This window comes from Phyllostomus discolor, chromosome 6 (assembly GCF_004126475.2).
Source record: "Phyllostomus discolor isolate MPI-MPIP mPhyDis1 chromosome 6, mPhyDis1.pri.v3, whole genome shotgun sequence".
NCBI lineage: Eukaryota > Metazoa > Chordata > Mammalia > Chiroptera > Phyllostomidae > Phyllostomus > Phyllostomus discolor.
The window spans coordinates 112478800-112504665 of NC_040908.2; the positions used below are offsets into that span (position 1 = coordinate 112478800).

General features: G+C 37.0%; 1 protein-coding gene and 1 pseudogene across 8 annotated transcripts in view; one reads left to right on the forward strand and one right to left on the reverse strand.

Moving 5' to 3' along the window:
- The window catches only part of ANKRD42 (ankyrin repeat domain 42), a 66910-nt gene that overhangs the window by 36882 nt on the left and 4162 nt on the right, over positions 1–25866 (reverse strand). For 6 of the 8 annotated variants that reach the window (XR_004903867.1, XR_004903866.1, XM_036028736.1 and 3 more), the window contains exons 3-6: positions 21358–21465; positions 16761–16880; positions 15106–15241; positions 3641–3841 (exon numbers count right to left, since the gene is read on the reverse strand). Coding sequence is in view for 6 of the 8 variants with exons in the window: in XM_036028736.1 (XP_035884629.1) it covers positions 3641–3841; positions 15106–15241; positions 16761–16880; positions 21358–21465 (565 nt within the window). In the remaining 2 variants the exon portion in view is untranslated. The remainder of the gene's footprint in view (positions 1–3640; positions 3842–15105; positions 15242–16760; positions 16881–21357; positions 21466–25866) is intronic. The other 2 variants (XM_036028731.1, XM_036028734.1) reach the window with 2 other exon arrangements.
- Positions 4031–4875, forward strand: LOC114500940 (annotated as a pseudogene).

The window sequence follows — 25866 nt, forward strand, 5'->3', positions numbered from 1 at the left end:
TATTGGTTTCCTGTGCATTTTCCTTCATTTCTTTTATCATACCCTGCATTTGTTCATCTAATTTGAGACCAAAATCAACCAATTCTATGAGCTTCCTGATCACCAGTGTTTTGAACTGTGCATCTGATAGGTTGGCTATCTCTCGGTTGCTTAAAAGGATGAGTTCTGGGGCATTGATTTGTTCTTCTGTTTGAGCCATCTCTCTTTTTTTTTTGGTCTGGTTGCACCTATTATAGTGAGGGGTGGAGCCTTAGGTGTTCACCAGGGCTGGGCACCCCAGTCGCTAGAGTGTGACATTGTATGTGGGAGCGGGGTCAAGAGGGAACAATGGCGGTAGCTCCGTTCTCCATGGGACCTCAGTCCCTTCTCTCGGATCCTGGGTTGCGCGTTCTACCCTGCTCCGCAATCGCCACCTCAATGGGTCTGCCAGCTGCCACTTGTGTACTCAGGGTCCACCCGCTGAGATCTTGTGTGCCCCAGATGCCTTACGCTCCCCTGGTTGCCTTATGCGCCCAACTCTCTCTGCTCTCTGCACGTGGCCCGTGCCTGGCTGCTCGTCTCTGCCTCTCCTACCGGTCTGGATGTACGGGTCTATTTCAACTTCTTGGCTGTCTGACTTCCATTCAGATAAATTTTCTGTCAGTTCTGGATGTTATTCTGCCTCTAAATTGTTGCTGTTCCAATCTTGGTTGTTCATGGAGATACGGTGTGTCCACCTATGCCTCCATCCTGGGCAGAAGTCTCTGGAAACTTCTTAATGTTAAGCATACATCTACCATATGCCCTACTCCTATGTATTTACCAAGAGAAATGCAAACACATGTCTTAAGTAAATGTGCAGAGATGCTTTATTAATGGCCTCAAATTGGAAACAATCCAAATATTCATCCACAGATGAATGATAAGAAAGATATATATATATATATATGGTACATCCATATAGTAGAATACCATCCAGCAACAAAAAAAGAATTAACTACTAATATACATAACACAGATGAAACTCAAAATGGTTCCATTTAAAAATTCAAACTAGCCCTGGCCAGGTAGCTCAGTTGGTTAGAATGTTGTCCTGATACACCAAGGTTGTGGGTTCAATCTCCAGTTGGGGCACATATAAAAAGCAGCCAATGAATGCATAAGTAAGTGGAACAACAAACCAGTGTCATTCTCTCATTCTCTCTCTCTCTCTCTCTCTCTCTCTCTCCCCCCCCTTTCTACCCCTAGTTCCTACCATCTCATTAAAATCAATAAATAAAATTTTTAAAAATTTCAAACTAATCTATAGCAGCCATTTTTAACTGGTGTGCTGCTACAATTTTTAAAGCATACAATATCTGGTTATTTAGTCAGGGGCACTGACCTCTTCTCCCTTAGACTATCAAATAAAATAATGACAACAGCCAACACAACAATAGCTGTCCAGTGTTAATGAATCAAAATTATATCTATTCCCTTTGTCAAACTGGCAAAAAATGTTTTCTTTAGTTGTGCTGCAGCATTTTAGCAGCTTATGTGTGCCATGAGATGAAAAAGGCTGAAAATTGCTGATCTACAGTGACAGAAAATAAATCAGCAGTTATGTGGGGCCACAGTCAAAGGAGGGATGAACTTCAAGAGAGAATGAAAAAACTCTCGAGGTGATGGAAATGTTTTGTATGGTGACTGTAGTTTAATGAGTGTATACAACAGTCAAAACTCATTGAATTGCATACTTTAAATGAATACAGTTTATTGCATATAAATCACACATTAATAAAGTTATTTTTTTAAAAGCAAGGATATCATCAAAGTGAAAAAACAAACCACAATGTGAGAAAATACATCTATATCAGATAAAATTAATAAAGGATCAGTACTGAGACTATAGAAAGAACTCAAAGTATTTAGAAAAGGACAAAAACATAATTTTTTAAAAGGGAGAAAAGTTTAGGCAGGCAATTCATAGAAAACTAAAATAGCCAATGACTTCACAAAAAGATGTTCAACCTCACTAGAAGTCAGAAAACGCAAATCTAAACACAAATTACACCAATCATACCCTATCAATTGGCAAAAATTTTTAAGCACGACAACACTGAATATTGTTTCTCTAAATTCTTAGCAAACATAGCTGGTAAGAGTGTAAATTCTACAACCACATTGATGAAGACTGCAGCAATACCTATTTATACTGAAGATGGGCAAATCCCACAGAGCAAACCTAAACTAGAGTTTCCCAAGTATTTACCAAGGCAGAGCTCTTAACTCCTAGTCTTCAGAAAAGACAGGCAGTACACCTCAAAAATCCTCCTCCAATGCTCCCAGTGTGCCATACAAATATCATTTTCTGTGTGTGCTATGTGTAAAAAGGGTAAGGAAGCATTTCTCAAAGAATCTCTTGTACAGGCACATAAAAGGAGACATGGACAAGAATATTCATTATGCCCCATCTGGTGTGGCTCAGTGGACTGAGCACAGGCCTGTTAACCAAAGGGTCGACAGTTCGATTCCCAGTCAGGGCACACACCTGGGTTACAAGCCAGGTCCACAGTGCAATGTGCACAAGAGACAACCACATATTCATGTTTCTCTCCCTCTCTCCCTTCTTTCCCCTCTCTCTAGAATAAATAAAATCTTTTTTTTAAAAAAGAATATTCATTACCATATAGATTGTAATAGTGAAAAATTGTAAAAATGTAAATAGTAAAAAATGTAAATGGCAAATTGGAGAATGGATAATGCTTTGTATAAAATATAATATTATACAATCACTTAAAAAGAATAAACCATGAAACATTTATCAACCTATTCTCAAAAATATGTCATAGAATGTAAGTTACAGAAGGAAACATACTCTTTTTTATGCCATTTTTATAAAGTTTGAAAAGAAGTTTCAAAAAGTGATAGTTTTCTACTAAAATCCCTTTCCTTCATTAGTAATCAGATGAGGCTTCTCAGCTAGATGGTGAATTTTTCAGGCTTCCTTGTATCTACATATGGTTATGTAATAAAACTTGCCAATGGAAAGTTAGCAAAAGCAATGAGTGCAAATTAGACCTTGAAAATCTGTAGTCCTGGGCATATACTCTTGTTCCCTCCCAACCTCGCACTGGATTAGCAGCAACTACAGAGAATTCATTGGGAAGATAACAGGACCCTGGTGACTAAATAGAACAGATTTACTCTCTAACCCAAGCTGATATATAAAAGAAATAAACTTCTGTATCATTTAAACCACTGAATGTTAGGACTTCTTAGTTATAGCAGTTTGGTCTCTTACTCTAAAATTACACAAAACAATACTGCATATTTTTGTGAGTACATATATAATAAATATAAAACCACAGAATGGAATTACAAATACAATTCATCCTCTGAGGAGGAAAAAAGGGGAACGGATGGTATTAGGGGAGAGAGATCCAAAAGATTCAACTGTATTTATAATATTTTATTCTTAAATCCAATGATATGAAAATTGTTAATTATATTAATCTATATATATTTCTGCCTAAACTACTTCACAGTGAAGACAAGAGCCTGAGTAAACATATGGACAATGATATGTAACATTTTAACATAACCTTTAGCTTACAACTTCTTTTCCTTTTCCATTTATTCTCCATATTAAATGCTAAAATATTTCAAATTTATTACTTACTTTCCTGGTCTTTTGGATCATTTCCTTCATACTCAGCCCCCTGGATAAACTGTAAAATGTTCTGCTTATAGAACCTCTGGGCCAGATCCAGTACATTTTCTCCATTATCATTGAATGCTTTTAAAGCTTGTGTTGCACTGCTCATTCTACTGAGTAGAAACTTAAAACAGTGAAGGTGTCCTTCCATGGCTGCTAAGTGAACTATAAGTGAGAGAAATAAAAAGAATTTCATTTTTAAATTGACAATAATCATAAAAAAAGAAACAACACATTGGCTCTAACCCTCACAGGGAGAAGACTATCCTGCCCTATACAACAGAGGGATAACAGATCTTTTTCCAGCCTACGTATCCTTATCAGCCTGCTAGTCACAACGAAGCAGTACTGACTATGAGTATGGAAAGGCCAGATGAAGGTCACCAAACAGCTGGCCCCAGAAAATTTGCTTGAAAAGTGAAATCCCAATTATGCAGCTTACCCTTACATGAGAAAATGCTTGCAATGTAGGAGAGATAGATGACAGATAAATTTTAATATTTTTTTCAAAAAAGGGGGGAGAAATAAACTAAAAAAGTCACTAGGCAAATATGAATGATGTTATTTTTATCACTTTTTATGTATTTTGTCACTTTTCCATAAACATTGTTGTTACTACAAACAAGATGGCTGAATCAAAATTACTGACTAAGCACATACACTACCTTGTCATTTCTACTCTAAATCCCTGAAAATATTGAGCTATTTTTGGGGGCCCAGCATAACAGCTCCCACAAAGAAGGGTGGCAAGAAGAAGGACCATTCTGCCATCAGCGAAGTAGTGACCAGAGAGTACACCATCAACATCCACAAGCACACGCATGGAGTGGGCTTCAAGAAGCATGCCCCTCGGGCACTTAAAGAGATCCAGAAATTTGCCATGAAGGAGATGGGAACTCAGATGTGCGTACTGACACCAGGCTCAACAAAACCAATTGGGCCAAAGGAATAAGGAATGTCCCATACCATATCCAGGTGTGGTTGTTCAGAAAACGTAATGAGGATGGAGATTCACCAAACCAGCTCTAAACATTGGTCACCCATGTACCTGTCACCACTTTCAAAAATCTACAAACAGTTAATGTGGATGAGAACTAACTGCTGATTGTCAAATAAAGTTATAAAACTGCCTTTGAGGTTTGGTTTCCTGTTTCTGATGGCAGTGTAATATGTTTGTATATCTTAAAGTAGTTTCCAATTAGAGAATTATTTGGAAAGCTTAAAAAAAGGATATTTTGCCCTTGCTGGTATAGCTCAGTGGATTGACAGTGGGCCTGTAAACCCAAAGGTCACTAGTTCAATTCCCAGTCCAGAGCACATGTCTGAGTTGTGGGTCAGATCTCCAGTAGGGGAGCACATGAGAAGCAATCATACATTGATATTTCTCTTCCTCTCTTTCTCCCTCCCTTCCCCTCTCTGAAAATAAATAAATAGAATCTTTTTTTAAATATATTTTTTAAAGCCATAAAAGACTAGACAAATAAGAACACCATGAACAGACAAGAAATGTTAAGGAATCCCTGAAAGAAAATATACTGAATCAGAATGAGGGAGAGACATAATTCAAAATGGTTCTGGGGTCTTCCAAAATTAAAGACAATGATTATAAAAACAAGAGAGCCTTTAAGCTCTTGAGAAGTGACTATTTGGGAAATAGCCTAACCAATATATATAAATCTTGCCTCTAGAAAAGTAGGGTAGTGCCCAAGTGACCAATACACCAATAACTCAAGAGAAACAAGAAAGATAAGTTGCTGGCACATACTACTCTACACTTTCTCAGCTGAATCTTCTACTAAAAACTCCCCCCTGAAACTTCCAACTTCAAACTCCTCTAACTGCTTACTCATCATATACACTTACGTCTTAGAGGCATTTCTAACTCCACATGTCAAGAACTGAACTCCTGACCTGGCTGGTGTGGCTCAGTGGATTGAGTGCCAGACTGTGAACCAAAAGGTCATCAGTTCAATTCCCAATCAGGGCACACGCCTAGGTTGTAGGCCAGGTCTCCAGTTGGGGGCGTGTGAGAGGTAAGTGATCAATGTATCTCTCGCACATTAATGTTTTTCTCCCTCTCTTTCTCCCTCCCTTCCCCTCTCTCTAGAAATAAATAAATAAAATATTTTTTAAAAAGGAAACTGAACTTCTTATAATTCTTGCATACACTTTTCTTACATAGTTTCCCTACCTCTAGTGGAAACTCTCTCCTTTCCCTATAGTTAAGACCAGAAACCCTGGAGCCACCCTTGACCCCACTGTCACTCTCCACATGCAATCAATCAGTAAATCTAATTGGCTCTGTCTTTAAAAGATACACAGACTCCAATTACTTCTCACTATGTTTGCTACCTCTACTCTGGTCCACTCAAACAGTAGCCTAAATTATTGCATCAGTCTCCTAATTGCCCTATTTCTGCCCTTGCCACGCCTCCACACCCTCACTGCAATCTATTGTAAACATAATAGCCAAAATGATGCTCTTAACCATAGATCTCGTCATTCTTGTGTTCAAAATCTTTCAGTAGTTTGTTACCTCTCTGGTCTCATCATCCACTACTTTTCCCCTCACTGCTGTTCCAACCACACAGACTGTTACTACTTGCTATTACTCAAATATACCAGGCATACCACTGTCCCAGTTTTATACTTGGTGTGACCTCTCCCTGGAAAGTTTTTCCCCTAACAAAACCCCCAAGTATTGTTTCCTCATCTCCTTCAGGTCTTTACCTAATTGTCATCTCTTCAGTGAAGGCATCCCTGACCACCTTATTTTAAACTTCATCCCCTCTAACATTCTACACCTTTTTCTTATTTTATCCAAATACACATCACTATTTAATGTAATTTTGTTCTTTCATTTTGACTCTTATCTATCTCCCCCCTCACCACCACACAAAGGCAGGTACTTTTGTCTGTTTGATTTGTTGTGATATTCCCAGAGCCTAGGAGAGGGATTAACACATACTAGATGTTCAATAAATAAATGTTCAATTAATGATTTTTTAAGAGAGAGGTTTGAACATAAGCAGTCTAATACTGAGGGCACAATCTTAACCTCTACACAGCACTATTAAAAATATACTGCATATGTTTAAAGAAGTAAAAGTTGGATTTTTTTAAATAAGCAGGCATATTTATAAAATACTAAACAAAAATCAAATTGTCCGCTACCTTGTATTAAAGAAAAGTCAGTTCTGGGTGGATTGGAAATCTAAATGTGAAAGTAAAATAAAATTTCTAGAAGATAATGTAAAAGAACATGTTCATGACTGTAGAGTAGGGAAAGACGTTTTCAACAAGATTTAGAAAGCACTAGCCATGAAGAGCTTATTAAACTGGACTATCTTACATTAATACTTCTATTAATCAACAGCCCTGACTGGTGTGGCTCAGTGGATTGAGTACTGGCCTGCAAACCAAAGGATCAGAGGTTGGATTCCCAGTCAGAGAACATGCCTGGGTTGTGGGCCAGGTCCCCAATAAAGAGCGCACAAGAGGCAACCACACATTGATGTTTCTCTCCCTCTCTTTCTCCCTCCACTCCACTCTCTCTAAAATTAAATAAAGAAAATCTAAAAAAAAACCCTTCTATTAATCAAAAGACATCTTAAAAGAATGAAAAGGTAAGCCATAGAATGGAAAAGATATTTAAATGAAAAAGATATTTGCATTATATGTAAATGACCAAGAGCTTATATCTAGAATACATAAAGAATGCCTACAATTTGATGTTTTAAAAAACAACCAACAATAAAAGAGGTAAAAGATTTGAACTAGTATTTCACAAAAGAAAATAACCAAATGATCAGAAGCATATGAAATGATGTTCTATACATCTTTAGTCATCAGAGAAAATGCAAATTAAAACCACAAGATATTACTATATACCCAAAAGAATGACTAAAACTAAAAAAAAGAAAAAAAACAAGTATCTATGAGAAAGTGGAGTAACTCAAGAGAGGGGAAGGGAGGGAACCATCCCACAGTCACCTCTGGTAGGTGCCCTGACTGGGGACCGAACCCACAGCATAGGTATGTATCTGACCAGCAATGGAACCAGTGATCCTTTGCTTTGCAGGATGATACCCAAACAACTGAGCCACACCAGCCAGGGCTACCCACTTGTCTATTGATGAGCATTTGGGTTGCTTCCATATCTTAGCTATTGTAAATGATGCTGCAATAAGCATCAGGTGCATATATGTTCAAATTAGTGTTTTTGTTTTCTATGGTAAATACCCAGAATTAGAATTGCTGGGTCATAAGGAAGTTCCATTTTAAATTTTTTGATGAACCTTCATACTGTTTTACACAGTGGTGTGCCAATTTACAGTTTCACCAACAGTGTATGAGGGTTTCCTTTTCTCCACATCCTCGGCAACACTTGTTATTTGTTGACTTTTTGTAATAGCCATTCTAATAGGTATGACATAATATCTTATTTCCCTGATGATTAGTGATGTTGAACATCATTTCATATGTTAGCTGGCCATCTGTGTCTTCTTTGGAGAAATGTCTAGTCCAGTCTTCTGCCATTTTTAATTGGACTGTTTGATTTTTTGATGTTGAGTTACATGAGTTCCTTATATACTTTGGATATTAACCCCTTATCAGATGCATCATTTCCAAATATCTTCTCTCATTCAGTAGGTTGTCTTTTCATTTTGTTAATGGTTTCCTTCACTATGCAAAAGCTTTTTGGTTTGATGTATTCCCATTTGTTTATTTTTGCTTTTGTTCTTGCTAGGGGAGACATATCCCAAAAAACTATTTCTAAAATCAATGTCAAAGAGTTTACTGTCTATGTTTTCTATTAGCAAGTTTTATGGTATCAGGTCTTACATTTAAGACTTTACTGCACTACCCTGGTTGGTGTGGCTCAGTGGATTGAGCGCCAGCCTGAGAACCAAAGGGTCTCTGGTTCAATTCCCAGTCAGGGCACATGCTTGGGTTGCACATCAGGTCCCCAGTTGGGGGTGTGAGAGAGGCAACTGATTGAAGTTTCTCTCCTTCTCTTTCTCCCTCCCTTCCCCTCTCTCTAAAAATAAAATAAAATCTTAAAAAACAGACTTTAGTGCACTATCAGAAAGAGAAATTAAGAAAACAATCCCCATTTACAATAATTATTTAATTAATAGTTCAACTATCATTTTTAGTGACCCTCACTCCAATCTCACTGTGACCATCCCTTCTTATCAATTTCTATAGCACCTCTTAGAAGAAGACAGGGTGTTCAGAGTATGGATTTCAACAGGCCAGTTGATTGCAGGCTGCTCAACTGCAATTGGCAAATTAACTCAAATACAATAGTGTCCACTACTTATATTATTTTTTTAAGTAGTCTCTGGGGTGGAGATGTATGAAGTTAAAAAATAATAACACTAGACAGTAGATGAAGGAAACAGCTGGCTGGAAAAAAATCCAGAGACCCAAGATGGCAGAGGAGTAAGTGGAAGCTACACTAACCTCCTCCCAGGACCAACCTGAAACTACAGTTCAATTGTAGAGAACTCATCCTGAATTACCAACTGAACACTAGCTAGAGAGAAGACTTATAACCAAGGACAGACAGAAGATACCACTTCACCAAAATGAAACTGGTAGGGAGAACAGAGGAGGTGAGAGAGGGCTGGCTAGGCTCCCACAGGTGGCGGGCAAAAGTTCTGGAGGGATATTTCAGAGGCCAGGGGCAGGGTTCCCCCTGAGAAGTGTGAGATCTAAACCCCAAGTTGGGCTCCCCATCCTACAGCACCAGAGCCAGAAAGGAAATCAGATAACATCCAGCTGTGGAAAGAAGCAGGGTTTCTGTCTGCCAGGGAGACATGGCTGGAGACACAGAAAGACTCTTAAAGGGCAAATGCACAAAATTTTGTCTGCAGCCACTTACCCTAAGCTCAAGCAGAGGGAGGGCAAAGTGGACTAGAGATGCTTGAGGAGAGTCTGGAGTTGATAGCTCTGGGGAAAGAAATGAAGGAACAGCCACCGGGATACTTGTGCTGAGTGATTCCCCATACTGAAGGAGTCATCTTTCTTAAGCAGAGGACTTCCCTCCAAGTGGTATCAACAGAAGGGGAAGCAATAGCCCCACCTACAGGAATTACTCTGTTCCCCCACTGTGGTGCTTAAGTTGGGCTGCTGATTACAGCTTGAGGCTATATCAAGGATTAGTTTAACTAAGGTTGGTGGGGGGGGGCGGGCACTGCCAAGTAGAATTCATAGAAGCAGCCAAAATGGGAAGACAAAGGAACAGACCTCAAATGAAAGAACACAAGAATTCTCCAAAAGAAGAACTAAGTGAAATGGAGGCAAGCAATTTATCAGATAGAGTTTAGAATAATGATTATAAGAATACACAACAGCATGAAAAAAGACACAGAAACCATAGAAAAGGACCAGACAGAAATATAGAATTTAATATCTGAAATAAATAATACATTGGAAGGAATAAACAGTATAGCTAAAGCAAAGGATCACATCAGTGATTTAGAAGACAAGGTAGGAAAAAAACACCCAGGCAGAGCAGCAAAAAGAAAAAAGAACTTTAAAAAATGGTACAAAATAGAAAGGGGGAGGTTAAGAATAGTATAGGAAATGTAGAAGCCAAAGAACTTATAGACCCATGGACATGAACTAAGGTGTGGGACGGAAATGTGGGGTGGGAGGGAGTGTGCAGGGCAGAAGGAAACAAAGGGGGGATGGGACAACTGTAATAGCATAATCAATAAAATATATATTAAAAAAGAAAAATAAGAAAATTTAAAAATGAAGAGAACTTAAGAAATATTTTGGACAATATGAAGTATAACATCCACATCATGGGAATACCAAAAGGAGAAGAGAGCAAGCAAGGGATCAAGAACCCATCTGAAGAAGTAATGACCAAAAACTTCCCTAATCTGGTGAAGGAAAAAAGATACACAAGTCCAGGAAACTCACAGAGTCCCAAACAAATTGGACCTAAAGATGGCTATGATGAGACACAACATAATTAAAATGTCATGGCTTAAAGACAAGGAGAGAATTCTAAAAGACACAAGAGATAAGCAGGTAGTTACATACAAAGGAGCACCAATTAGACTGTCATTTGATTTCCCAACAGAAATATTTCAGGCCAGAAGGGAATAGCATGAAATAGTCAAGGTGATGAAAAGCAAGAACCTACAACAAAGGCTACTTTGCCCAGCAAGGCTATCATTTAAAATCAAAGGTGAAATAAGGAACTTCCCAGACAAGAAAAAGCTAAAGGAATTTGTTAACACCAAACCAGTACTACAACAAATATTAAAGGGCTTGCTTTAAGAAGAACAAGAAGAAAAGGAGAAAGGGAAAAAAAAACACAGGAAAAGGGACTAATAATAAAATGGCACTAAATACATATCTCTCACTAATCACCTTACATGTAAATGGCTTAAATGTTCCAACCAAGGGACATAGAGTAGATGAATGGATAAGAGAACAATACCCATATATATGCTGCCTCCAAAAAACCCATCTCAGATCTAAAGATACACACAGACTAAAAGTAAAGGGATAGAAAAAGATTATTTTATGCAAATGGAAAGGAAGAAAAAAGCTGGGGCAACAGTACTTATATCCAACAAAACAGACTTTAAAATCAAGGCTAAAGTAAGCCTTGATAAAGGGATACTACATAATGATAAAGGGAACAATCCAACAAGAGGATATAACCCTAGTAAACATTTACACACCGAACACAGAAGCAACTAAATACGTAAAGCAAATCTTGATGGACATAAAAAGAGGAACTGATAGAAATACAGTCATACTCAGGGATTTTAACACTCCATTGACTTCAATGGACAGATCTTCCAGACAGAAAATCAATAAGGAGACAGAGGCCTTAAATGACACACTAGATCAAATGGATTTAATCGATATCTTCAGAACATTTCACCCAAGCAGCAGAATATACATACTTTTCAAGTGCACATGGAACATTTGCTAGGACAGACCACATGTTAGGACACAAAACAAGTGTTAAAAAACTTAAGATTGAAATCATATCAAGCATCTTCTCTAACTATGATGCTATGAAACTAGAAATCAATCACAAGAAGAACACTGAAAAACACACAAAGACATAGAAGCTAAATAACATGTCATTAAACAATGAATGAATCAACAACAAGATCAAAAAATAAATCAAAAGACACAAATGAAACAAATGAAAATAAGAATACAACAATCCAAAATCTGTGGGACACAGGGAAAGCAATCCTAAGAGGGAAATTCATAGCATTACAGGCCTATCTCAAAAAACAAGAAAAAGCTCAAATAAACAATCTAATATCACACTTAAAGGAACTTGGAAAAAAAAAAAAAAAAAACAAATCCCAAAGTGAGTAGAAGGAAGGACATAATAAAGATCAGAGTAGAAATAAATGAAATAGCCTAAAAAAAGATATAAAAGATCAATGAACCCAAGAGCTGGTACTTTGAAAAGATACACAAGATTGACAAACCTTTAACCAGGCTCATCAAGAAAAAAAGAGAGAGAACTCAAATAAATAAAATCAGAAATAAAAGGGGAGGAATAACAAGTGACCCCAAAGAAATAAAAAAAAGTGAGAAAATACTATGAACAACTCTATGCCAACAAAGTGGACAACCTGGAAAAAATGGAAAATTCTAGGAACATACACTTCTAAAACCAAACCAGGACAAATTAGAGAATCTGAATAGACAGATTACACCAAGTGAAATTGAAGCAGTGATCAAAAATCTACCAACAAAAGCCATGGACTGGATGGCTTCACAGGTGAACTCTAACAAACATACCAAGAAGAACTGACATCTCTCCTTAAACTATTTCATAGAATTCAAGAGGAGGGAAGGCTCCCAAACTCATTTTAGAAGGCCAAAATTATCCTAATTCTAAAACCAGGTAAAGATACTACAAAAAAAACAAAATTATAGGCCCATATCCCTGATGAACAGTCACTAAACCTAACCAAAATATTAGCAAACTGAATACAGCAATGCATCAGAACGATCATACACTATGGTCAAGTGGGATTTATTCTAGGAATGCAAGGTTGGTATACAACATTCACAAATCAATTAATGTGATTCACCACATAAACAAAACCACATGATCATATCCATAGATGCAAAAAAAGCATTTGATAAACTCCAGCACCCATTTATGATAAAAACTCTTGGCAAAATGATAATAGAGGGAACATACCTAAACATAATAAAAGCCATTTATGAGAAACCCACTGCTACCATCACACTGAGCAAAAACTGCAAGCGTTCCCCTTAAGATCGGGAACAACAAAGGGATGTCCGCTTTCACCTCTTTGATGCAACATAGTCCTGGGAGTCCAGACCATAATAATCAGACAAGAAGAAGAAATAAAAGGCATCTAAACTGGAAAGGAAGAAGTGTCTTTATTTGCAGATGACATGATACTGTACATAAAGAACTCCAAAGATTCCACCAAAAAACTACTAGAACTGGTAAATGAATTCAGCAAAGTAGCAGGATATAAAGTTAATATTCAGAAATCAGTTGCATTTGTATATGTCAACAGCAAACTAACAGAAAGGGAAATTAAGAAAACACTCTCATTCACAATTGCTTGAAAAAGAATAAAATACCTAGGAATAAACCTATCAAGGATGTAAAAGACATATACTCAGAAAATTACAAGACACTGAAGAAAGAAATTGAAAAAGATACAAATTAGTGGAAGCACATAACATGTTCATGGATAGGAAGAATTAACATCATTTAAATGCCCATACTACCCAAAGCAATCTACAGACTCAACGCAATTCCTATCAAGATTCCCATGACATATTTCACAGAACTAGAACAAATATTTCAAAAACTTACATGGAATCACAAAAGGCCCTGCATAGCAAGAGCAATCCTGAGAAAGAAGAACCAAGTTGGAGGAATCATGCTACCTAATATCAAACTATACTATAAGGCCATAGTAATCAAAACAGCATGGTGCACATACAATTGGCTAAAGATAGTTTACTCAATAAATCATGTTGGAAAAATTGGACAACTACATGCAGAAAAATGAAACTAGACCACCTTCTCACACCACACACAAGAATAAATTCAAAATGAATTAAATACTTAAATATTAGACCCAAAACCATAAAAATCATAGAAGAAAATGTAGGTAACAAAATCTCCGACATTGCTCATAGCAATATTGTATTGGATATAGCTCCCCAGGCAAGGAAAACAAAAATAAATAAACAAATGAGACTACATCAAACTAAAAGGGTTTTGCACAGCAACAGAAAACATCAACAAAATAAAATAAAACCCATAGAATGGGAGAGCATTTTCTCCAACACATCTGATAAGGGGTTAATATACAAAATTTATAAAGTACTTACAAAGCTCAACACCAAAAGAACAAACAATCCAATTAAAACATGTGCAAAAGACACTTCTCCAAAGAGGACATATTTGGCAAAAAGGATAGCCAATAGACTTATGAAAAGATGCTCAATGTCACTAATCATCAGAGAAATGAAAATTAAAACCACAATGAGGTCCCATCTCAGACTTGTCAGAGTAGCTATCATCAATAAATCAACAAACAAGCGCTGGTGAGGATGCAGAGAACGGGGAACCCTTTTGCATGGTTGGTGGGAACACAGACTGGTGCAACTACTGTGGAAAGCAGTATGGAGATGCCTCAACAAATTAAAAATGGATCTGCCTTTTGACCCAGCAATCCCACTTCTGGAAATATACCCAAAGAATCCAAAACACTAATTCGAAAGGACATAAGCACTCCTATGTTCATCACAGGTATGGAAGCAGCCCAAGTTTCCATCAGTAGATCAGTGAATAAAACAACTATGGGACATCTACACAATGGAATACTACTCAGCCTTAAAAAAGAAGAAAATTTTACCCTTTATGACAGTGTGGATGGACCTAGAGAACACTAGTTAAGTGAAATAAGCCAGTAAGACAAAAATATCATATAATTTCATTCATATGTGGAATCTAATGAACAAACTGAATAACAAGGAAAATAAAGACAGACAGCAGGGTGACAGCTAAGTGGTCAGGGGGAGATGAGGGAGTAGAGGGATGGAGCAAAAAGGACTCATGGACTTGGACAACAGTGTAGTGATTGTAGGGGCAGGGAGGTATAAGTGGACTAAATGTTAAAGGAAAAAAATCCGAATTTAATTTTGCCAATTTCTCTTTTGCCAATATAGCTCCAAAAAAAATCAATCACATGATAGGTACACAATATAGGAGTAATACAAGATTTAAAAAATGTTCATGTTAACATATTTACTACTTAAGTTCTGTGAAAGACTATTAGAATAATGACAGATTAAATTTCTTTAAAAATGATCAACATTTTTAAAGCTTACATTAATGAAAAAACAAAATTAGTTCCTCTTATGAATACCTGGAAGGTTTCCATTGTAGTCCACATCTTCTATGCCACATCCCCATTTAACCAGAAGTTGCAAACAGCCAAGCCGTCCATGAAAAGCTGCATAATGTACAGGTTTCCATTCTCTAACATCAGTTATGCTGGGATCCTAGAGGTAACATTCACAAAGACTAAGTTTCTTTCCATTTTGTAGGGGAAACACAAAGTCTAGCAACTTAACTCTGAAATAAGAATGGGTGGCTGTTCTCAAAATTATAAGGCAACACTAAATATAAAAGAAAACTTTACTGAAACCACTGATTTGAACATACAAGCCAATAACACACTTTTAAAAAGAACACAACTAGTCATATAAAAATAGGTTTAAGCCCTGGCTGATGTGGCTCAGTGGATTTAGTGCCGGCCTGCAAACCAACATCACCAGTTTGATTCCCAGTCAGAGCACATGCCAGGGTTGCAGGCCAGGTCCCCAGTGGGCAGTATGTGAGAGACAACCATACACTGATGTTTCTCTCCCTCTCTTTCTCCCTCCCTTCCCCTCTCTCTAAAAATAAGTAAATAAAATCATTAAAAAAATAGTTTTTAAAAAGACTAAGCCCTAGCTGGGTAGCTCAGTCGCTTAGAGAGCTATGTCAAGAGTATATGTCAAGGTTATGGGTTCAATCCCCAGTAAGGACACATACCACAACCAACCAATAAATGCATAAATAAGTGGAACAACAAACTGCTGTCAGTGTCTCTCTCTCTCTCTCTCTTTCCCCCCACCCATTTCTTCTCTCTCTGGAATCAATTTTAAAGAAGGAACTTTACTAGTCATTTTACTGGCCACAGGTTCCTGGATAATAAAATGAAAGGAGTGGATTCAAATGATCAAATCATATCTTTAAGAGTATAAAGAGTTAATGAAAAAAATACTAAGATTTTACACTTTTCACTACAGAAGTACCAACTCTTACCATAATGTCTTCAATATAGGTAGTTCTTTTCTTATAAGTTATTTTCTACAAACACTGAGTAATATTAAAAATAAATATCATAATCAAGTGTCTGGAGATATAAATCACTTGATAAGTTATTATATGAAATAAGAGCTACACACAGAAATTCAGAAAGATTTACAATCACGGGTGAACATATGTTTGGAAGCTTCAGAATCTGCCCAGTTAAACTCTGAACAACCCATAGCCTCTGAAATAATTTATACTACTAAACTGAGTGGGTTTGTTTTTAAGGTTTATCTAAATTATTGTTCCTATGTTTAGAGATAGAAAAGCTATAGAGTTCAAATTACTTCCCTAAGGGCCTGGCCTCTGTGGCTCAGTTGGTTGGAAAGTCATCCCATAGACTGAAAGGTGCTGGGTTTGATTCCTGGTCAGGGCACATACCTGGGCTGCAGGTTCAATCCCATGGGGGCACATACGAGAAGGCAACCAATCGATGTTTCTTTCTCTTCCTCTCTCTCTCTCTTTCTATCTCTCTATCTCTCTCCCCCCCCTTTCCTCTCTCTTTAAAGAGCAATGAAAAAACGTCTTTGGGTGAGGATACAAAAAATCATTTCCCTAAAGTCATGGAGAGTATTTAGAAAGTCAGGAAAAGATAATCAGACCACCAAATGCTATTTCACTTATTTGATTACATATTCTCATATATTAACAGGAATCCCTCACCACTCCACTGCGGAGCATTATTTGTAAAGTGAAAGAATGTCCATGTGTAGAAGCAAGGTGTACAGGAGTGCAACCACGATCATCCTGAGCAGCCAGATTTGCTCCATTGATTATAAGAGCCTAACAACAGAAAAATATGAATGAGTTCATATGAATATAGATATTAAATCATAAATGCAGATGGAGATTATTCAAAGGCAAGCAATTTATAAACTCAGTTAAATTATAACATATGCTCTTACATGTGTGCCACAGGAAAGTATGAGAAGTTCCTACCTAATCCAAAGAGAATGTTTGAAGACTTTTTTAACATTGCCTAAGCAACCTTTATAATACCTGATTTCACATTCTGATCTGAGCATTATATACAGTTTATAAGGCACACTTTTCGTGAGCATTGATTAATAACCACTGAGTTAAATACTTTAACCTAAGCTAATAAAAGTGAAATTTAAACTTGCATTATTTCAAAAGCACAATGTTTTATTAACTGGGTTTTGAATATAATAAAAGGATTTCATTATTAAAGTAATAGTTCTAAGCTCCAAATCAAACTTCTCACTGCATCTGAGAAGATTCCATCTGAATTTACAAGAGCCCAGTTTCTATGCATGGGTTATATCATATACACAGCATATCCCTCTATATGATGTCTGGAGTAATTGCTTCAAAAAATTATTAGTTAATATTTTTTTAGTTTTTTCCCATTGAGCATTTTTTTCCTTTTTAACCATCCCATATTTAGCAATATCTTAGAAAAAGTTTAGTCAGTCATCATTCCTATCAAGAGTTTTAGGAAGAATAATCTCCATGATTTGATCTGACTTACATTAACAAACTAGTTAAGACATCACAAACCATATATTAAGCACTTACTATGTTTTAAAAGTCACTACAAAGAATATGAAGACATATCAATTTAGGGAATTAGGCTTATGTAAAGACAAAGATAACCATACAGAGCCGTCCTTGATAAGCAAGAACTTAAACGTATACTACAAAAAAGTACCACACCAGCTCTAAGAAGGAAGAGGTCACTTTGAGAAAGAGAAGGATAATCAAGGCAGAGAGAATGGCTTGAATTATTGCTTCATTATTAGAGGAAGGAAAGTATCCAGTAAAGCTTCATTTGACCTCAATGTCCCCTAAAATTACCATTTCCACTTCCTACTTCTCAAATTAATACCTCAACTCCAAATCCACCTGCAAACTGAGTGTCACCCCCACCACTGCATAGAAATACAGCCAGCCTCCCCCTATAAGGAGCTCTTTAATTCAATGGCACTTCCTTAAGCTTTATTCCCTTTAGTTTTATCTTGTAACTGATACTCTGTCTAGTTCTTAAACTTCTTCCTTCACTTGCACAGCCTAATGGATCCTGGCTCTATCTCTCAGACTTCCTCCTGTGAATTCCTTACATTTTTTTCTCTGCTTCCTTCCATCCTTACTAGTAACATTCTTTAACTTTGAGACTCAGTACTCACTGTTCTCTATAGTTTATGATCTAAAATATTTGTCTCCAGTCCCCTTCCGACTGCCTGCACCTTCTGCACCTGAATGACCTACAGGCACCCTAAACTGCTAAATTGAACTCAATCTCTTCTCTCCCAAATCTCCCTGGACTTTCAGATATCCCTTTCTACAGTTTCATAATTATCTGTCATTCTGATTCAAAACTTTAAATTCTCACCATACTAGGTCTATGACTACTTCAGTAGATGTCAAATCACCTTCTCTCTTTCCCACTGCCATCACCTAATTTCACCCTCTATGGTCAGTGAGTACACCAAAAACCTCTAACTGGTCTATGAAGAACTGTGCATAACTGTGCACAGCCCTTAAAACAACCCAAACAGATAAACAACTTCAAAGATAAAAAGGTCTCTTGTCTTATCTCATTTGTTTAAGTGGATAGTTGATACTAAAATATCTAAGACGTAGAATCCCATAAGTTCTTATTTAGAACATATTGTGTTGGCCAAAAAAATCCATTTAGTTTTTCCATAAAATAAAAGATACATTTTTCATTTTCACCAATAACCTCATTGATTTGTATATTTTGAGTATGTTAGTGATCTCCTGCTATTGGCTTCTAGTAGGTAAAGGCCAGGGCTGCTGCTAAACATCTTCCAATGTCTAAGACAGCCCCAAAACAAAGAATTATTTGGCCATAAGGTCAATAGTGCCAAGAAACTTTGCAAACCACATCTGACATGTTCAATCAGTTATTCCACACACTGCACAATTTTTTTTTCACATTTCAGTGGTGTTCTTATCTTTCATGAAAGTATAATATGCCAAAAATATTGTGTATTTTCTTCCATCTTCAGTGTTAAAATGGCTGCAGAAAAATTCACCAATTTTGATAAGTTTTTTTAAATGCATGCTTATATGACAGCTGCCACAATGCAATCCAACAACAGTATTTCAAATGAAGTTAAAGATAACTAAGCACTACTAAAGCCATCATACAGAAAAATATAATGGACTTTTTGGCCAACCCAATAGAAGTGTGGTGATTGCAGGAGGGACGTATAGGGAGACTAAATGGTAATGAAAAAAATACAATAAAGATTATTAAAAAAAAATTTGGAACAAAGTCAAGGAAGAGGTGATAGATAAGGAAAGAGGTGCTTGTTTTGGAATTGGTGTCAGCTGAGAGAGAAGTTTCAGTTGCAGAACTGAGAGAGCATTGGAAATGTAAATTGCAAGAATTAGCAGGTAGACTGTGAGGAGGGTGAGGCCAAGATCTGGATGGAAGCCCAGAAAAGTATCTTAGTGAAAAGTGGGATATTCCAGGCAGCTGAAATTCACATGGACTTCTCAAAAGAACTGGCATTTATAAACATTCCCTCTAAGATATAGATTCCTTCTAGGGTTTTCTAATATTCCTAATAGAATCTCCCAAGATATAAAATAAATAATTATTATTTTAACATAACCTTGGATTTCTCCTTTATAGTTACATGAAGTGCATGTCTAAATAATCTCAAGGTTGGTATAAAATTACCATGGCCTTTTTTTTTTTTTTTTAAAGAAATCACTCCTCCCTGGCTGGTGTAGCTCAGTGGATTGAGCTTGGGCTGGGAACCACAGTGTCCCAGGTTCGATTCCCAGCCAGGGTACATGCCTGGGTTGCAGGCCATAACCCCCAGCAATCACACACTGAAGATTCTCTGTCTTTCTCTCTCTATCTCCCTCCCTTCTCTCTCTAAAAATAAATAAATAAAATCTTTAAAAAAAAAAAAGAAAGAAAGAAATCACTCTAGGTATCTGAAAATAAACATGTATTGGTGAATCAGCTATACTTACTTCCCCAAACAGAAATCTGTTTGGTTGGACCAAAGAGACACCTCACTCTTGCATTCTGTTGCTGGATCCTAAACAGAACTGTTATGTCTTGAATTCCTTCAGCTGTGCTCTCAGTTCAGCTTCTATGCCTGTGCCTTTTTTTTACTCTCTAGGCGACAACCATGCTCCACCCCTATCCCTCCTTTCTTTTCTTGCATCTCCAGGCAACTGACTCTCCTTTCAGTATTTTTTTTGGTGCAGATTTTACTTTCCTCTGAAGCACTTGCTCCAAGCCAGCTTTGAAGCCTGTGTCTGGGGCAAGGATTCCTTGCATTCTAAACAGCACAGAGAACATGAACATACTTAGCTGTCACCCTGATCAGATTGCATCCCTTTACATCAGCCCAGGCTTGATGGCAAAGGAACTAGGTCTTATCTCCTCAACAAGGTGGAAATCTGATGGTCAGTCCTGCAAAATATGGGAGGACAGGGCAGACAGTATGTCCACTGGCTTGTTAGGGTATGAGCAACATGGGGTATAACATGGAGGCTGCCACCTAGGCACTAGGGCCAGACAGTCTGAATTAAGGTCCAGCTTTACCACCCCTTAGCTGTGTGACCTTGGGCAAGTTCCTCAGTCTCTCTGTGCCTCAGTTTCCTCATTTAGAAAGTGGAAATTCTAATAATCCCTATGCCACAGAGTTGTTATGAGGAGTATGCTGTGTAGTAATAAGCAACTGTCATGACTCTAATCCCCAGACTGGTGATCTGAAGCTTTTTGAAGAAGGAGAGGAAGTATATAACTTCAGAGTATTAGGCCTTGATTAAAGAGAATGTCTAATTGGCCAATAAACATTATTTAAGGTGAAATGACTGTTTTCACTACCACTCCATTGAACACATTTTGTTTAACTTTCACCTGAATTCTTACTTTACCTGTATGTCCATGTCCATGTCCTAACACCCCAGAAGTTTTATGAGGCACAGTGTTAGTCCAGCTTCATAATACAATTAAGTAACTAAAAATTTTTGCAAAAAAAATTAGAAATAAATGCACACTGATATGACAGCTGTCACAATGCAATCCAACAAAATTGTTTCAAATGAAGTTGAAAACTAAACACTACTAGAGCCATCGTATCGAAAATACCTAACAGACTTTTTGGCCAACCCAATAGAAGTAAATCTACAGAATCAAATTATTAAAATAAAGTCAAATTATTAAAATAAGAGCAATAGCTTATCAGAACTATGCTGAAGTATTAAACTTACTAAATTTTTAAAAAGTAAACAAAGCTATTATTACCTGCATACATGCATCCTGACCCCTGATTGCAGCTATGTGAGCTGCTGTCCAACCTCTCGTAGTTGCTAGTGTAATATCAGCTCCATGCCAGAGGAGCCAATGAAGACACTAAATTAAGAAAACAATCATATTCACAAGTGATAAGGCAGATGTTTTGAACATTTTTATATCTTTTAAATTTAATCTGTTACTATGAAATACAGCAGCCAAAGAAGCATAAGAGAGTGAGGGAACAAGATATAAGAAAAACAAAAGCGCAGGTACAATGATATGGTAACCAGCATTTAGACATTTTTTAAAGATTTTTTTTATTTACTTACTTGACTTACTTACATCTTTATTTTTAGAGAGAAGGGAAGGGAGAAAGAGAGGGAGAAAAACATGGATCAGTTGCCTCTCGCAGGCCCCCAACCAGGGACCTGGCCTGCAACCTAGGCATGTAACCTGACCAGGAATCGAACCAGCAACCTTTCAGTTTGCAGTATGACTTCCAACCTACTGAGCCACACCAGTCAGGGCTTGGCTCTACCATTGGGTAAACAATAGGTAGCAGTGGGAACTGTGACAAACTGGAGACAACACTCCTCGACAATAAGGTGCTACTCAATTCCAGCCAGTCATCGCTGTGAGTAAAATGTTGATCCAAATCTAATATTTAACCAATACTATACAACCCAAACAAAACATGTGTGAGCCAAATTTACTCAGAGGCTGCTAGTTTGCAACCTCTGCCAAGGATCTTTCAAATGGGCCCAGAAGCTTCTGTAGCAAAGAAAACTTTGCTATTCTGATGATACCCTCTAAAAACATAGTGATTTATATTTTAAAAATGGTGGGAATCAAATGCATCTTTAAGATTTTTAAAAACTGCCCTGAGTCTCATTATAATATAGTACTTAGAGGTATGTGCCACATGTAGTATTACTGTTTTTATATACTGTATATACAGTATATATACTTTACTGTTCAAGTTTGTAGGTTCTACCTTCAGGAAGTTGTTTTTTTTTTAATTGATTATATCATTGCAATACACTAAAGTCAGTTATAGCCATATCATTTGTTGAAAAGGCTTACTTGCCCTGGCTGGTATAGCTCAGTGGATTGAGCGCAGGCTACAGACCAAAATGTCGCAGGTTCAATTCCCAGTCAAGGCACATGCCTGGGTTGTAGGCCACGGCCCCCAGGAACTGCACATTGATGTTTCTCTCTCTCTCTGTTTCTCCCTCCCTTCCCTCTCTAAAAATAAATAAATAAAATTTTAAAAAATAATAATAATAAAACAAAATTGTTTAAAAAAAGCTCAACTTCACTAATAAGCACAGTATATCATTCATTTACTCAACAAATATTTCTGGAGAGACTACTATATACTAAGCCTGTTCCGGTATTGGAGAATACTGTAAATATTCATGTATAGGTTTTTTATTTGTCCTGAATAAATATGTAGAAGTGAGATTGCTGGAACATAGGTAACCATATGTTTAACTTTCTAAGAAGCCACGAAACTGTTTTCTAAAGTGGCTGTATCATTTTATACTTCTACCAGCAATGTATGAGAGTTCTAGTTGTTCCATATCCTTGCCAATATTTCACAGTTATTTCTTGAGTATTTTTGTTTTTGTTTTGTCATTCTAATATGCATGTAGTAGCATCTCACTGGGTTTTAATTTGCATTTCCCTAATGCCTAATGGTGTTAAATATCTTTTCATGTGTTCAGTTGCCATCCATATTTTTGAGAAAGTGTCTATTGAAGTCATTTGTCATTTTTTTTAATTGGGTTTTTTGTTTCTTACTACTGAGCTGTAAGTCTCTCATTCTGATCACAAGTTCAGACATATGATTTGCAAAGATTTTTCTCCTAATTTTTCTTCTAGAAGTTTTATAAGGTTAAGTTTCAAACTTTTTTACACATAAATGTCCAATTGTGCCAGCACCATTTAATGAAAACAATATCTGTTCTCCATTAGATTACATTGAAAAATCAACTGACAAATAAGCAAGAATTCAGAAATGGCTAAGTGAGGAGCTTGGCAAATCCTCCCCAAGAAGCAATGATAAAACTGGACAAAGTTGTCAAAAACCAAGACCCTGGAAGACCCTGGAAATTGACCACAGGCAATATAACAAAATAAGGAGAATTTATTCAAGAAAATCTACTGAATCTCAGCAAGAACAGGAAAACTGAGACTACAGATATCCCTCTTCCCCACTGCATGGTGCAGAAGATCTACCTGTAGACAGGTAGATCCACAGGACAGCTCCATTGTCCTACTGGAAGGGTTGACTTAATTAGGAGCTAAACATGAAAAGTTCCATGCCCAGGCACGTTGTTAAAAACACTTCCACACCTCAGAGCAGCCTGAGAAAGCCAACATCAGAGCTAGCCTGAAGTCATGTTGCTGGTTGGGGCAAGCACAAAACTACAGACTACCCACAAAATTAATAGGAAAACCCAAGAAATGAGATGGTCAAAGTGGGCCTTACTAAGATTCCATTTAATCCTTGTAATCTAAAAGGCTGTGTGCATGTACAAGGCTGCTCAGACTCAAGAAAAGACTGAAGAGGAACTAAGTTAGCTACACATCCCTGGCTAACCACGAAGAATTACAAACACATTTTTCTAAAAAAAAAAAAAAAAAAAAGATGTCCAGCCAATTTTTAAATTGCTTGGATTGTGAAAACATTCGCCAAGCCACACAGAGACTCATCAGTAAAAGAAGAAATACTTACTGGCTCAAGGTATTTAAGCATGTGCTCTCATAAGTCACTGGCTAACCACTAAACTATGCTGACCCAGGGGTGAACCCCAGAAAGCCAGGCTTTAAAAAAAAACAACAAGAATTAAAAGAAACAACAATTGAGCAGTGGCTACATGCTGTGAGGAAACCAGACTCCACCTAATTAGTCCAGGCAAGTAAACAAATGCAAGTACACAGCAGCAACCACCGTGGGCAGGGGAGAGGAAGTAGGATCAAACTCCAGGGTTGCTACAATATATAATCTGAAATGTCCAGGGTTTTTCTTTTTTAAGATTTTACTTATTTATTTACTTTTAGAGATGGGAAGGGAGGGAGAGAGTAAGAGAAACATCAACCAGTAGCCTGTTGTACACCCCCAACTGGGGACCTGGCCCACAACCCAGGCATGTACCCTAACTGGGAATCAAACCAATGACCTTTTAGTTCTCCATGAGCCACACCAGCCAGGGCTTAAACGTCCAAGTGTGTTGGAAGATGGGATTGGAGATACAAGTCTACCATATTAAATAGCTTGAACTGTGTCCTATACAGGGTGAGTGTTAAGTAATGTCAGATTTTAGTTTTAGAGTGGTAAGTTTATATACAGAATATGAACTAGAAGTAGACAAGGCAAAAAAGAGAAAACTAATTAGATCTAAGGCAGTGGCTATGAGGACAAAGAAGAAAAATCGAAAACCAAAGATGGAATAGAACCAACTGACCTAGTGATCAGTTCTTACTGCATCAATGTGGACCATGAAGGGCACCTTCACCTAGAGAAATGTTGATAATGTGTAATGCTTCTGAAAAAAATTAAGACAACTCAAAGATACTTTTTAAATGATCACATTTGGTGCTTCTCAGATTTCTGAGAAAATTGCTTTGCACCTTATATTACAATAATCATGACAGACAATATTGTTTTACAACAGTCCTGTGGGGGTTTTCTGTTGTTGTTGTTGTTGTTACTAAACAAATATTCCAGATAAGTGATTTTCAACCAGTGTGCTGCAAGAATTTTAAAAATATGCAATACCTGGCTATTTAGTCAGAGGCAGATTAGACCTCTTTTCCCTTAGATTGTCAAATTTAAAGTGACAACAGCCAACACAACAATAGCTGTCTGGTGTGAATGAATCAAAATTATGTTTTTGGTCAGATTGGCAAAAAATATATTCTTTGGTGTGCTGCAGAATTTTAGTAATTAGTTTATGTGTGCCATGAGATGAAAGGTTGAAAACCACTGTTTTAGATGGCGAAAAAAAATGAAACAACTCAATAATGATTCAAAGTCCATTAGCCTTGAAAACTAAGAAAGGGATAGAAATGAATAATAGTTTAGCTTTACAGCAATTGAATTTGAGATGCTAGTCAGATATGCATGAGTTGTTGATCAAGCACCCAATACATAAGCCAGAATTCAGGAGAGAAAGCAAATCCATGAATTATTATGTAGAAGTGATAAAGCCAAGGAAATTAAAAAAAAAAAAACTGCCTGGAGAGAGAGAGAAGGCAAAAGCATAAAAATACCTATATTTATAGAATAGGCAGGGTAGGTTAACCAAAGAAGCCTAAGTAAGAGTAATCAGAGAAGCTGAAAGGATATCAGAAAAGAGATTAAATAAATAGTATATCAATTAGTCCTATACTACTAGAATATGGCAGAGTAAAATCATCAAAAAAAGAAAAAGAAAAAGAGGAAGAAAACCCCATCTTTGATGAAACTAGGAGACATCTGAAACTCAAATCACAAAACAGATGGGAAAGCTG